Source organism: Serinus canaria, chromosome 2, assembly GCF_022539315.1.
Source record: "Serinus canaria isolate serCan28SL12 chromosome 2, serCan2020, whole genome shotgun sequence".
Taxonomy (NCBI): Eukaryota; Metazoa; Chordata; class Aves; order Passeriformes; family Fringillidae; genus Serinus; species Serinus canaria.
This window is the reverse complement of record NC_066315.1, coordinates 44,225,655-44,241,499: the sequence shown is the minus strand read 5'-3', so window position 1 is coordinate 44,241,499 and position 15,845 is coordinate 44,225,655. Positions and strand designations below refer to the sequence as shown.

The following is a 15,845-nucleotide window of genomic DNA, read 5'->3' as shown; positions in this document are numbered from 1 at the left end:
TTCTGTTGGCAGGACTCACAACCATCCTGCTTGACTGCCATATGTCCTCTGTGCTCTCTTCTTCCTCCTCAGGATCCTCCAAAAGACAAATAAGGCCCATCTCACTCCCAAGAGGAATTCAAAGAAGCTGCTGAGCTTCCTACTGGGGCAGAGAGCCTCTGTAAACCTCAGCACTTTTCATGCTCTGCCCTTAGACCACACACGTGCGCACATCCTACTTCTTATTCACTATTCTGATCAGTTACATTTTGTCCTGGGCAGTGACAGGAGGTAGATTGCTGTATGCAAAACCTGCAACAGAAGACATCAAGAAAAAAGGTAGTTTGAATTAAAATGCCTTCATTTCTATTTTTAGTAAGATAAGTAGGAGTCAGGAAGATCAAGCAATAGTGATTAAAAGGAGCCTTCCCTACACTATCTATACAGTTTTCTCTTCCACAATTACATAATGCAACTTGCAAAATTAGCTATGTGTCAGAGAAGGACTAGAAACACACTTCCCACACACCCACCAAGTGCCCGCCTCCTCTCTGCTCTCTACAGAGGATTCTTTGATTTTTTTTTCCTGAGATTAAGAAAAGAACAAGGTTTAAGTTGAATTAGAGCTGAGTGACTTCTATGCTTAGTGACATCCGTTTTAATGATTGTTGGATGAATGAAAATGTTTTAATCATTCTCCCAGTGGAAACTGTGGGGTTTTTTAAACATTATGTGTTTAATTCTATTTCTGACTTCAAGGAACTATCTCTGATGAGCACTGAGGAGAGAAGTACTTGTGCTACAAATCTAAGGAAGTCGAAGTTTCCGCTACAAGACACAGCTACCTACTGCTATCTGATTTTTACATCTGGTGAATAGTGCTGTGTGGGTAGCACCTCACTGGCAGGCTACCTGAAGAAAAGCAAGAGATTCTGCACCCTAAGAGCAAAGAAGATTCTTCACCTCATCTGTGAAGAAAGGAGGAGAAAAGGTAAAATTCATAAAATGCAATTGCTCAAACATTTGTGTATCATGTGCACTCATGATTTGTGTGAATGTAATGCTTTTTCATTTACCTTTTATAGTTGCTCAGGTAATTTTTTAAGCAGTTTTAAGAATTCTTGCATCATCAGAAATGGGTGTATTCTGTAAGCATATGTTTTTAAGTATTCAAATGTATTATGCTGAACCTAGTTTAAATTCAGGTATGTCTGAGTGGAGTTGCTGGAAAGCTGTCATTTCTACACCACTGGTGTCAAACAGTTCTGTCCTTGTGACTTGTGAATCAGATTAAATTCCTCTCTGTGTAGAATGGAACAGAACTGTAGGCTGGAAAGGTGTCATGCTTGAGAACACACACGGTAGGTCTCAGATTATTAATTATCAACATTTGCTGGTATGTAGAAGCAACACACAGGACTAAGACAAAGAAACTCACTTCTGCTTTACATTCATAAAATGAAGACAAAGGGGAAGAAAATAGCACAGGCTTAGAGTTCTGATATGATAGGCTAAAAAATGCCACTTGTGATGTGAATAACACACACAAGTAAGAACAGCACTCAGACTTAAATTTCTGGTATGTTAAGTTAAAAAAATGATGCTGTGAGGTGAATAACACACAGACTCGTAAGTCAGCAAGATATTTCCCCTGTGTTAAAACTCTGTATCTTCCTATTAGAAAAGAACATATATATGAAGATGACAAATTCCTGTTATTCATTTAGCAACTGAAAATAAGCCCTTATTGAGAGCTCATGACAGCTTTCAGTAAAGGTAATTTCATAAGAAAAGTCTGATGCATGTTTATCACTATCTTTCTATGGTGAGTGATATATACCTGATGGGAAAGGTTGGTGAGTGAAATTCTGAACTGCTACGAACAGTGAGTTTGCGTTTTACTTTGCTCTACATGGAACTTAACCCTCTCTGATTTGACACTGATGTGGCCCACATCTTTCACTCCCATTTGCTTTCCTGTCATCCATTTGAACATACCTTTGTGCTTGGCATGCAAGTTGCACAGTGCTGCAAGGACTGAGCACATGTGTGGTGGTGTTCACAGGGGTCCCAGGACGAGGGAAGAGGCGAGAATCTTCACTCCATGTTTCAGAAGGCTGATTTATTATTTTATGATACATATTATAGTAAAACTATACTAAAATACTAGAAGAAAGGAAAGGCTGCAAAGGAAAGGAATAGAATGGAATGATAATAAAATCTTGTGACTGACCAGACAGTCTGAGACAGCGGGACTGTGATTGGCCATTAATTAAAAACAACCAAATGAGACCAATCAAAGATGCACCTGTTGCTGTTGCATTCCACAGCAGCAGATAATTATTGTTTACATTTTGTTTCTGAGGCCTCTCAGCTTCTCAGGAGAAAAGTCCTGGCAAAGGGATTTTTCAGAAAATATCATAGCTACACAGATGTATGCTAAGGACAATACCTTGCTCAAGTGTGCACATGCATCCATCCCATAATGCTTACATAATGTCTGAGAACCTGCAGTGAGTCGTGTCCCGAGCTGTCACTCATGATTCAGGTTTGTGGAGTAACCATGTGGTCTTGACGCACCAAAGTCACTGGCATTTTCATATTCTGACATTTTTGTATTCTTCCCTTCTCAGAACTGGGGAAAAAACATGATTTCTTCAAGTACAGAGTCCCTTGAAGTCGAGCCCTCGACCCTTTATGACTATTACGATAGTTATTACGATGCTCCAAAACTATGCAGTAAAGAAGGCGTCAGGAGGTTTGCAGCCTCCTTCCTACCTGTTCTGTATTCCCTGGTATTCCTGGTCGGGCTCGCTGGAAACATTCTGGTCATCGTGGTCCTCTTCAAATACAAGAGGCTGAAGAGTATGACTGATGTGTACCTGCTAAACCTCGCCATCTCAGATTTGCTCTTCGTTTTATCCTTGCCGTTCTGGTCCTATTTCACAGTAGACCAATGGGTTTTTGGAACTCCCTGGTGTAAAATCATTTCGTGGATCTACCTGGTTGGGTTTTACAGTGGGATATTTTTTATTATGCTTATGAGCATAGACAGATACCTGGCGATTGTTCGTGCAGTGCTTTCCTTGAAAGCAAGGACAACCTTCCATGGCTTGATTACTAGCCTTGTTGTGTGGCTAGTAGCCCTTTCAGCCTCAGTCCCCGAGCTTGTATTTAGAGAGTCTTTTAATGAACATAATTTTACTACCTGCAAGCCGAGATTTCCGGGCAATTTCACAACATGGAAGCTTTTTTCCACTTTGGAAGTCAACATTTTAGGGCTCCTAATCCCTTTTATAATTATGACATTTTGCTACTCCATGATCATTAAAACATTAGTTCACTGTAGAAATGACAAAAAGAATAAGGCTGTGAAGATGATTTTTGTTGTCATGATTGTGTTTTTCTTTTTTTGGACCCCCTACAATGTTGTTATTTTCTTACAACTGCTGGAATTTATGGGAGTCATTAAAGACTGTCAAGTGAGCAGGAATCTGGACTATGCTTTCCAGGTAACAGAAATCCTTGGCCTTTTTCACTGCTGCCTCAACCCAGTCATCTACTTCTTCATGGGGGAGAAATTTAAGAAGTACCTGAAGATGCTCTTTAAGAACTGGCAGTTACCAGGGTATTTCTGCAAGTGGTGTGGAGTTCACATCACTTACCACACTGAATCTACCAGTTCATTCCACACACAGTCTACAGGAGACCAAGACGCTCTGTAACACATTTCAGACCAGCCACTGAACTCAGCAGCAAGCAAACTGACAACAGCAGGAACTTTGAAAAGCAGAAACTTTGAAAAGCTAAGCAAATGCAGACACATTTAACAATAAGCTAGTGCCAGATAATTACTTAATTCAGCTTTATTTGTGCCTCTAGATTTTCTCAGTGTTATGACAGAAGGTGTCCCCACTGTGGAACGTGGAGGATGGACATGCAAGGTTTCTCTGCCGTGATTACAAATCACTGCTCAGCTCTGTGCAAAGCACTGCGCTGTGGGGCTTTGTCACCAGCATCGAGACATTGGCCTGCATGGAGGGGCAGAGGTGAGACAGCACCTTGTCATCAGCACATACACTTGGAAAACACATTCATGTACCCAAGAAGGATGATTGTAACCATACTTTTTTATTCTGCAGTTGATCTGTGTAGGACTTGTTCACTTGTGACTCTTAGGCAGCTGTTAGCAGTACCTGGTGCTTTTAAGTGTTTCATTTCAGGGGGGATGATATATCCCCTGTCGTTAAGAAAAAGCATATTCTCTACATGCACAAGGACCCAAAGCAAAGCCATTACTTTTCATTGTAGGTGCATTTTCTTACAGGTTGACATATTTGCCTATATGTAGGTATATATATAGGCATTTTGAATTACTTTATCACTGTAATTCAGGAGAGCACTTCTGTATTTTAATTAAAATGGAAAATATTTTGAATATTTTTAAATAAAAGTGTTAAAAAAACTCTTATTTTCCAGCATGTGTGAATAAATTTAAACTATCTCAGTTAAAAGTATATATTTTAAAATTAATGTCCTTTCTTCCAAAAGTACTTAACCCCAAAACTTGATTTTCATTCACTGGAGATGTATCTGGCAAAACAAAAGAAAGTAAAAACAGAGATTGTGTACAAAGGGTATGTCATAACCTAGAAACCACACATAGAATCCTTGCATTTGATAACAGCAAAATGCAAGCAGTGTGATACCCCAGTAGCTGCTCAGAGGATATTAATTCATCAGAAATCAGTAACAGGAAGGAAACTCACACAGCAGTGTTTAGATTTTGGCACAAAAATGATTTTAAAAGAGGCAAAAAATCAGTAATGTGGTGGCAGACAAATTGAGAGTTGAAAAATATGTATTACAAGATATTTCTGGTGTGTCTTTTTGCTGGACAACAATTCAGATTTCTTACACTGTCAATAATAAAGTGCCTGCTCAGCATTCAGCCAAAGCTGCAAAGAGCAAACAAGGCACTAAAATGCATCAGAAAGGGCTGAAGAAGAAATGTAAAAATATTGTAGTGCCATTGTGCTCATCACTCTAAATGAGAGATGTTTCTAAGTGAGAACTCATCTCCATGTGACCTCTCTCATGATATAAGACTGAAAATAAAATGCAGTACACTTAAATCTCACACACACATGTATCCATCATAACTTTGGGAATGAACAACCATTTGCAGTTTGCTGAGGATGACAAGCAAGGATCTGCATTAATGTAGATAATAATAATAATAGCTGTGGAAGACATTACTTGAACTAAGAGAGAGCTTTTATTTTCAAGAAAAAGCCTATAAATTCTTAATACTCAAAACCTTAGAATCCATCACGTAAATCACTTGGGAAAGACTGATAGAAGAGTGGGTTATGCCACCCATCACTTTTTTTGAAAAGGAAGACAAATTTAAAGTGTGAAGTGCTTCAAATTCTCACAGATGACACTGAAGCCATCATAACATCCCAAGGTGGCACGGCACATTATCCTTATGGCACATCATCCTCACAGCTGGTGATGCTGACAGCAGAGGCACTGGGAACTGCTGAGCTGTGCACTTGTCTGGTGCACAGACTGCCCTGGAAGCCAGACAGCTTCCACTGCAGCTTCTTTTTCCTTTGTCCTGCTCTGTGATCCCTCTAGTCAGCAAGAATGGTCCTTGCTTTCCAGACTAAGGGAAAAGCTGCCTTTGCTGGCTGGCAAAAATGAGGGTCAACAAGGAACAAGCAAGCTGATGGCTCTTGATAGATGTGATGTGAGAGACATCCAGGGCAAAAAGTGGTATCAGGGAATGTCTTGCAGGCAGGTCCAGGTCTGGGAAAAGTCTGTGGTGAGGGAGGATGCTGTGGAATTAATGGGGTGCACCCAGCCGCCATTCAGCAATGCCACAGAGCCAGTGCAGGCACAGCCCTTCTCCCACACAAAACTCAAATGTGCCTCATGTCACCGCTCAGCTTTGCACTCCATGGCCTGTGCACGTTTCCCTCGCTGCAGAGGGGGCCTGGTGCAGCCAGAACTCCTCCCAGGCAAATGTTGTCTTGCTCCTCTGTGCCAAATAGCCTTTTCCAGCTCTCCCAGTAATATCCACAGCTGCTCAATGTGTGTGCTGGACGAGCAACTGAGCTGAGCTGAAAGTTGAGCTCTGAGCAGCTTTGCTGCTTTGGGTGCAAAGAGGAGCTCATGTAAAATTGATGGGTTCAGGAAATCAGGTCCTGAGGCTGGAGCTCACTGAACATGGGTGGCTTCCTCCTCTGTCACCTGAACAAACACCCCCTCCACATACACCAAGCTGCAGTGGACAATGCCACTCCTTTTGAGAGAGGGTTTTGAAATCTGTTGATGAGAAAGGTCGAGATAATAGTATTAATACAGACAAAAATAAAGTAGGGATTTTCAAAAGGTCATTTGACAAAGGTGTTATTTCAGCTGAACAAGAGTTTCCAGCAATGAAGAATATATGTACAAACCCACTGAACCATGAAAGACGATGGATAGACATTTGAGTGAAACAAAGCTGACTCATTCTTAAAGCCACATTTTTACATCAAGGTTCCTCAGAAGGCCAGCCTGCATCCTCTCTTCAGTTATGCTAAGCAGCCACAGAAAGGTAGACAAAGGGGGAAATCAGCTAATTAGATTAAATACAAACAATGATGAAAAGATAACAACAAGTTGATTGGTTTTTATAGCGTGCTTAGGCCACCACAGTCACTTCCTAAACAAAAAGCTGAATTACACATTTACTCTGGAGGACAGCTTTACCCCTTCTAATCGTGCAGAAGCAGCATCATGGCCAGCAGCCTGCTCCCAGTCAATCTGCTCCTCTCAGTCTGACAGCCAGTGAGGAATTGCAGTTCCTCTCCTAGACTGCAACTGCTTGTCACTGTCCCAGCTCTGCACACCTGCTCTGAAGGGGAATACAATTCCACAGGCACCAGAGTCCTCCTCTGTAACCAGGATGCTTCTAAACTGCCAGCAGGGATCTACATCACACATTTTCCTGCAAGAGCTCTTAATTCTTTGCAGTTTTATCCAATATCTCTCTCTTGACACAACCAGAGGCCAGTTTCATCACATCCTGTCTCTTACACCAACATCTCCATCTGACTTGATTTACAGTTAGAAATCAAGGGCCATTTAATAATATCAATCAAAATAACATTAAAATAGTGCTTAAGGCAATGCCTACTGAAAGTTTCAACTTTGCTACTCCAGTCATGAAAGGAGGAGACTGGAAATGATACAGCAGTGGTGAGATTTGTAGCATTTGTATATCTGATAAGACCAATCAAAGCAGGAGGAGTGGGGATTGTATCTGCAATCATCTTACAGTGACACAGCAAGTGCCAATGGCAATCATGGAGAAATCAGTCCTAAAGCAGTGAGCCCTACCACTGAGGAGACACCAAGTTAGAAGTTCTCAGGATGATTTTCTTTCTCACAGTTATCCAGCAGCAACATCCATCACAAAAGTAACAAAATCCCATCTTATGGGACAGTCATTGATTGAGTCAAAGACATTTCTCACAGAAATAAAGCTCAAAAACAAAGAAGATTTTTATCTGTTCCAGGCCAACAAAATCAAGTCCTCCATATTAATGCAGCCCAAATACATGACTGATCAATGAATCACACTCCTTTAGTTTTTGTACTTTCTAATTTTTTTTTAAATTTTTCAAGTCATGTTTGAAGTTTCTCTGGGTTTTAATTTCTTGTTTCAAAAAAAAGTAACAGAACACATCCAGTATAAGCAGCTCTGTAACTGCATAATGCAAGCTCTTTGTGAATTCAAGTGTTGCAAAATAAAACTACTAAGGCACTAAGAATTTTTTTAAATTCCAATATTTTTGCTTGCTTGCATTTAACAACAATGGCAAGTAATCAAGAATCTAATCTGCAAGAATCAGATCTTTTTCCATTGATACAAAACACTCATAAAAAGTACTTTTGGTGATGCTAGCAACATGTAAGACATGAAGATTGACATTACTAAATGCACTCTTCTTCTCAAGAGAGACTAGTGGCATACAATCAGCATTTTCCAAGAAGGTCCAAGCAGCCAGGTTCAAGAAGAGAAGACTTTTGTATCTGGGACAGTGATTGGAACAACAGGTGGACATCCCTGCATAAAAAGCATATTGTTTCTTTTGTACAGGAACTTTCAACTCCTTAAAGTACCTCCATAGAAGTATTGTGGCTTGGGCAGGACAATGGAAGGGAGAGGCCCTCCCTGGCATTTAACCTGTCACCATTACTCACAAACAGAGAGAGCAGTACTGGATTGTAGTAACACAAAAGCATCTTAATCCAAGTGAGGAAAGACCACAACACATCTCTGTACTTGCTTATAACTGGTAAACTGAAATTGGACCCCAAGCAAGACCATGACTGCAGGCTGAGTGAGTGACTTGCCTTTTCTGCTACCAAAGTATGGGGGAAAGCTGCAAAAAGTGCATAGAAGGAATATAAGGATGGATTTTGCTGTAGATTATGCCCTTTTTGCTCATTCACAAGCACTGGGAACAGAAAGGAAGTATGTCTGGTAGATTGCAGGGAGCAATGACATGCTCTGCAGGCCCTGTGGACAAACAGCACTGAGAAGCTGCAGAGAACAGCTCTGCCCTTGCTATCGAGAATCTTGTTTTCTGATGCTTTCAAGAACAGTGACACCCATAGTATGAGGTGTCACACAAAACTCCCCAGTCCTACAGAGAAGGGGCTGAAGGGTTTATGAAAATAAAGATTCTGGCTGTTTTCTAATCAGTTCTGCTTTTCCAGCCCACCCTTGCATAATGCAGGTCACTACTCACTTCCTTTCCTCAGAAATATTAGGGAACCTCCAAAATCTCCCACAGGAAGGTTGGTGTCTGTCTGCTGCTGCTCTGGCTTTTTGCATGAATCTTACCTCATCTCCACAGTCACATGGAATCCATTCACATGTCAATCCATTCACTTCCTCACTGGCTTAAGCTCACGTTCTCTGCATGCAGAGGTCACACAGTGGGATGCCTGTCTTGTCACAACACCACAGAGTGTTTTCCTTTTGACAAGGCAGTTCCATGAAGATGTCCCTGCTCATTGCAGGCGAGTTTGACTGGATGACCTTTAAAGGTCCCTTCCAACCCAAACACTTCTATGATTTGAAGAAAATATGGAAAGGGCAAATTTTTGATGGCAGGTGTGTTGGCTAATGATAAACACCTTTTAGCCTAAAATTCCCTCCACATTTTCATAATCTTCACATTAAAACTATTTTAGAGTAAGTCCAGCCTATTTGTCAACATTACTGCAACAAAGTATTTCATTAATTCTGCTCTGAATTCTTATTATAATTTTATTATGATGGGGAAAATAATTTCAGAAGTCCTCATGTAAGCAAAAATGGTAGAAAAAAATCAAGGATTTGTCTTATTTAACACACCTAAACAGCTTAAATAGAACACGTCCACCACATTGCTCAATAATGAGCTTATTACACATATCCATAGGATTGCACCAGAACTTAGGAAAAAAAGCCAGCATTAGAAACATAATTTCAGTGACGTGATGAGTGCTGAAGACTACTGGATAAAAATAGGATTTTTTTCCTGTGTTTTTTTTTTTTTAAATCTACTGCCTATAAATATAAATACTAGTGTAAAGACAATAGTATTTTATAGACGCCATCAACATGAGACTGAATAAAATTTAAACAATCAAACATCATATTAGCATTTATGAAAGGTCAACTCTTAAGTGATAACTATTTACAATTTGCGTCAGAGACTGCGAAAGCAAGGTTAGTACTAGATACACAAGGTTCTGCTGAATTTTAATTTGCATGTTGGTTTTTTTTTTAAATTCCAGGAACAGGTTTGCACAGAGGCAGAGCAACTATTAATAGTGCCAGAAACAAGGGGGAACTAAAAAAGTCCACCTTTTCTCTAAGGTAATTCACAATAAAGATCTCAGTCATAATATGATACAACTGAATGTGACCTGAATTTTCAGGAGGGCACATGCCAAATTCTGGAATTGTCATATCAGCATAATACAGCGGGCATATAGAGGCTTCCAGGTTCCTAGAGAAATGTAAAAAACCATCTATAATTGTCAACTAATTGTACAGAGACAGCTGTGGAAGAGCTGACACCACCCAACAACGGAACAAATAGGCTGCTAGAATCAATGTTAATTTTAGACTTAAAAAAGTCTGCCATGTTTTCTAGACCTGAGGCCACAAGATTCCACAAAGTTACTGCTTTTGCAAAAGCAAAACGAAACACAGTAAAAAAAAGAAATAAAAAAAAAAAAAAAATCACTAGGATCCTTCACAACAAAAGCCCCAGCTGCCTGATCAGGGAACGGCACGAGAGCAGCAGCTGAGGACCTGGTAGGTGAGACCTCGTAGAGACTCAGCAGCCAGATGTGACATTTGAATGAAAGTCTGTTTCTCCTTTGTGACTCCAAATGCAGTGAGTCCCACACAGACAGACTGTGGTGGATGGGGGCAGAATGCAATTGTGCAGATAATGGCCATGTTTAGAAAAACCCCTATGTTTTATTAACACCGCCTTACTAAATGCCCTCCACCATCTGCACTGGCTTCCTTATCATGGTGGTGCAGATTCAGCCAGGCAGAAGTAACCCAGCCATATCAGTACCTCTCAATCTGAGTTAATACACCCAAACCAGACTGTAGTGCCCTAGTCCTATACTTCTCCCTGAAAACAAACCAACAAAATCTGTTGGGGTTTGACCTTTAGCTTTGCAAGGGATGTTGGTCAATCAGAGTCTTGCATTTGCCACATAGAAATCAAAACTCTGCCCTCCTTTGTAAAACAAGGCATTTTGCAGATGAAAAGTACTACAATTAGATAGTATTACAGAAACAAAAATCTGTGTATTACTTGCTAGATTTTTTGCTTTGTGAAGACATCAAGAACCATGCACTCACATTTACTCACAGCCCAGAAAGTTTAATCTCCTTCTACAGAAGATGAAAACAACTTCAAAATGCATTATTCTAAACACAACTCTTCAGTTTTAAGCAATTTCTTCCAAACATTTCTCAGCCAATGGATGATTGTCCTGAACCATGAAGGTTTGAAGACTAAACCCCTACCTCTTTTTAACTTGCTTGCCCAACTTAACTGAGGTTTTGACATTTGTAATCAGCAGGGGGTTTCACCAATTTGCATGAACACACTAAAACAGGTAACAGGAAAAAACAGAACTTCACAAGAAAGGATAGGAACATTCTTTCAAAGCCTAACCAGCATCACAATTTTGCATCAAAAGGTCTACAGCCTGACAACAAATGAGCAACCTCCCAAATCAGAATACACTATGGAGCACCAACCAAGGCTGTTGAACAGAACTCATACAATTAAATTATTTCAATTGCTGTACTCCAGTTTGCCTTGCAGAGCATGAACTTCAGAGTTTTGGGGTGTTAGTTTTGCTAACTGAGTCATGGCAAGTGAGCAGCTGAATCAGCAGTCAAAGTCTGAGTCTGTTGTACTGAAAAGAACTTAAAAACACTGAAATTCTAGCTCGACTTTGTACAAAAAAAGACTTCACCTTAAATTTCCAAGTCCTGAAACCCAAAAAAAGATGATCTGATATGCTCGACTTCAAAAGAAGATACTGCGCTAGATGGACCTTAGGCAAACTCAGTGCCATTAATCTTATATGAAAAAACAAAGTTCTACTAAATGAGATAAAGAGATCAAATGCAACAAAAAATATGAGCTAATCTTTGTGTATTTTTAAAGCCCTCAGCCTCTGAGACAAAAGGGTTCTTGTGAGCTGTGCCAAATCCTTAACCAATTGAGAGAGAGGACAAACCTTGGGAATCTCTGAAGATTCTTTCACTCACCTTGCAGGAGAAGTACAACAGCATGGTTATGTGTCCAGAGAAGGTGCTTGCTCACCAGCAACCACAGTGAAAGCAAACCAGAGATCATCCAACTTACTGTTTTGTGAACTGAAAATAGATGATGCCTATCAATGACTGACAGAACCAGCATGGTTTCTACCTTGCTCAGATAAAATGAAAGACAAGATGGTGACAAGCAGTGGGGAGAAAGTACCAGCAGTGCTGGAACTGATGGACATTGCCCATTCTTGCAGTTAGGCAGATTTTATTAGGATTTGGATTAATTTTCCCCACTTTGTACATCTAGCTAGGGAAGCTGAACCTTTACTACAGTTCACCTCCCTTCTTTCATGTAAAAATTCTCCACTTGTAGCTAAGAAATCTGAAAACTACAGAGCTCAGCATCATTCACCTTTGTCAGGTTAGTGAGATGCAAGGCCACAGCCTGTAGCTGGAGGTACCAGAAGGGGAAATTATTTTCCTTCCCCTCTCCAATGCCAACCTGCTTAGTTTAAAAAGAAAAAAAAAATCCCCAATAAACAAAAAACCAAGGAAAGCAAAACCAACACAAAATCAAAACCAAAAAAGAACCCACCCTTTACCCAACATATTATTATGCTTTCCCCAGTTCTCACTAGGCTTCAAATCCAGATCATGCTTTGTAACACTGAATATTCTTTTTAGTTTGTAGCTTCATAGGGCTTAAACACCCCCAGTTACAGCACTTTTTACTGTATCTACAGGAACAGGAGAAACAGCTTTCATGAAAGTCAAGTATGCTACTACTGTGATCTCTTTTCAGTATCTTTGCATGGACTGAGTTTTTCAGAATTTAAAAGAAAAAAACAAAACCACAACAAAAAGCCTCCTGGCTCATTTCAGCATAGGTAGTGTCTGCTCTTGCATCTAAATTGCTGGCACATGTCCAAGTTCACCTTGTTTCCTAGGATGAGTGAAAAAGCTTAGTTTTGGGGTGGTAACAGTACGTGGTCCTTCTTATCACAATAAAAGATTTTAAGAAGAGTAAAAAGTTTAGCTAATCCACACAGGATTATTTTTGGTTGTTTTTTTTTTTCCCCAGCACCTCTGAAGCCTTTGAATCAAAGCAAACAGACCTGAAGGGTTAATCTAGAAAAAGTTAAAAATAGGCAACTTGCTGCTAGCTGTTTCTGCTAAACTTTCCTCTACTTCAGCACAAGCTAGATGGACTCAGTGCTTTAAACAAAGTCACCTCTGAAAGTGTCTCTGGCCACAGTCAAAAGACCCACATTATCTTGACTTCAGCTTTTGAAGTAGATACTGCTCTGGATCAAAGGACCAGCAAAGCAACACGGACAGGGATGCAGAAAACAACAGACAGTATTTTGCAGGAAATCATGCTAACACTTTGCGAGTTCAGTATAAGGCTCTTGGGCTCTTCAGCATACTGAATTTACCTATTCATTATTAGTACAGACCACATCCTAAAATTGAGGGGGAAAAAGCAAAACAGCTTAAAAGAAAATATGTAAAGTGTACGCAGGGTCCAGACCCATCTCTCAGAGTTTAGTCTTCCAGGAAGCCTTGATGGTACAGCATCAGGAGTGTTTCAACATCCAGAAATAGAATTTAACATGGAAGACACAAGAAAAGAGGGCAAATTTTTCTTCTGCACAGTTTCTATGTTATTCCATTTCTGCTTGCTGTGAAAAGAGCAACCAACACTTTCAGCAAACAGAAGAAAGATCTAAAGATCAGCAACAGGCAAGGCATGAGGAAGGTTAGGAGCACGCTATCAGTTTATTTTTCTTCCTTCTCCTCATCCTGGGCTTTGAACAGCCCCTTCACCCATAGCACAGGAACAAAACCAGATCCCACAGCCACAAGACACAACTGCAGTTCACCCTCTCCCAGGGCAAGTGCTCTGAACAGTGCTATTGGACAAGCCCACAGCCAGGGCAGACTTCTGGCTAAATTTAGACTAGGGATCCATAAAGAGTGTTCACTCTGTACACCTGACCAAGAAGAACTTGAGAAAAGGAACCTCTGAATGAAATTTGAAAGAAAGGAGACAGGCATAAGCAAGCTGGATGCACAGGCATCTTCATCCAGCTTGCCAATGGGTAGATGGAAGGATTGGAGATAAACTCCATTTTGACAAATAAAGACATATTGAAGGAAATTTTTTCAGTTTCTCTACATGTAAGACTTTCCTACTGTGAGAGAAAGAAGCAGCAAGAGTTCAGGAAGAATGAAACAGGAAACAGGTAAGAATTTCTTAGCTACAGCATTAGAGCGATGAGTTGCTAGGCATCCGTCCAATCTGGCCCAGATCTGTGCTCTGGCCCACATTTACAAACACTGAAAATGCTCAGTTAATATTAGTACAGAAGCATGAGCCCTAAAGAAGCACTAAGTTTAATAAAAACAGTGCATATGCTTACAGTGAAAAAGAAAACAGAAAAAGCCATTCTGATGATAGATATTGCCTAGATATTCCTACTGAATTTGCACTGATATTCAACAAATCCACTCTACATGACAAAGGTACCTCCAGCTGGAGTTTCAAATTCAATTCTCAATTTTATAAGGGTGCCAGTTTTTCCCATCTCCTGTCTACCAAAAGATTTCAAAAGGCTAAATTACAATCATGCAGCAGTAAGCACAACACCAGAGTGCAAGACAGTGAGGTTACCGTGGTGCTGGCACAAGGTCTGCTCTCAAACTGTGCTGGGGAGTCTCAGGAACAAGTCTGTGCTTCCTAGTCCAAGTCTATGAAGTTAAATGAGGGACCTTCCTAAGATCCTGACTCTGGAGCTCTGTATATACTTGCCTCCTGAGGGACATGTGTATGTGCTAAAGCCCAAAACAGGAGTTCTTAAATATATCCCAGTTTCCTTGGCCACGCCATATATCCTAGTCAAAGGGGATTGCATTACCTGAAATAAGCTCTGGTTTTGTGAAATGTCTTGAGGTAACAGAGACCTTCAACATTTCCCCCAGAGCAGGGGAAGGTCACTACTGCCATATTTGATAATGTAACAAGCAACAGGAAATATCTTCTGAAAAGGGATTTTTAAACATACACACTTTATTTAGCAAAAACATAAGAAAGATCCTTGTGATGTAGTTTTGTAACATTTTTCCATTCAGCCCATGGCACCAAGTTCTAGGATAACCTATTTCTGCCTAGTTTTGCCTTCTCATTGAAGGAGAACCACCAAAGCAGACCCCATTCTTCTGCAGTTACCAGTTTCTTCTGTCACATGAGCTCCCAGCCAGGACTTTGAGGTTAAGCGCTATGCCTTTAAGTCCCAGCCTGCAAGACAACTTTCTTGTAACTCAGTAATTTCTATCAAAAAGAGATGCTGTAGCACCTGGACCAAGTCATTCAGGAGCTGGTTGCCCTTTCCCATCCTTGCTAAATCTTCTCTGTGTTACCCTGCACCTCTTAAAATGTCTCTAAATAAGTTCAAAGAGAGATAAGAAAGTAAGTGAGAGGGCACAAAACAGCCTCAGAGCACAAATACACACTTTGTGTTGGCTGTAGACAGTGAAAGTGATAACTGGCTTACATACAGCAATGATGGCTTTGGTTACTGCTAACAAGTTTCCCAATAGTAAACACTGGAATAACTTGCCCAGGAAAGAATGGAGTCTTCATCACAAGAAATCTTGAAGGCTAGGTTAAAGAAACACACTGAGAATATTTAAGATACAAATGATGTTGCCTCAGGGTAGAGAGACATAGGGCTAGATCATCTCTTACAAACCTTTCACCATGTGACTCCCTATGGCTCCTCTTCTCTTACTCATTTTCCCTCAGTCAGAAGGTTTAATTCTGATTACATTTCCACTTCAGACAGGGCTGAACTACATTTGAGGCCAGGTTAAAGTAACTGACCTGCCTGAGGCTGCAAAGGAGGAAACGCCACACTGTCCTGTTTTGTATCACAGTCCCAGCAGGACTCCATGCCAAGGCTAGGAAACCTAAGGTAAGTCCCTGGTATGCGGTGTGGGCACAGTG

The 15,845-nt window shown here is 40.5% G+C and overlaps 1 protein-coding gene across 2 annotated transcripts; it reads left to right on the top strand.

Moving 5' to 3' along the window:
- Nucleotides 1–228: 228 nt before the first annotated feature.
- On the top strand, nucleotides 229–4,450 carry LOC103812985 (C-C chemokine receptor type 4). Of its 2 annotated transcripts, XM_018909676.3 has the most exons (3): nucleotides 229–318; nucleotides 739–970; nucleotides 2,613–4,450. In XM_018909676.3, exon 3 carries the CDS (start codon nucleotides 2,628–2,630, stop codon nucleotides 3,702–3,704), a length of 1,077 nt encoding a protein of 358 aa, XP_018765221.1. In that variant the 5' UTR covers nucleotides 229–318; nucleotides 739–970; nucleotides 2,613–2,627; the 3' UTR covers nucleotides 3,705–4,450. The 2 variants fall into 2 exon arrangements, with proteins under 2 accessions (XP_018765221.1, XP_030093968.1); XM_030238108.2 differs by lacking the exon at nucleotides 229–318 and having other exon boundaries at nucleotides 499–970.
- Nucleotides 4,451–15,845: the final 11,395 nt, after the last annotated feature.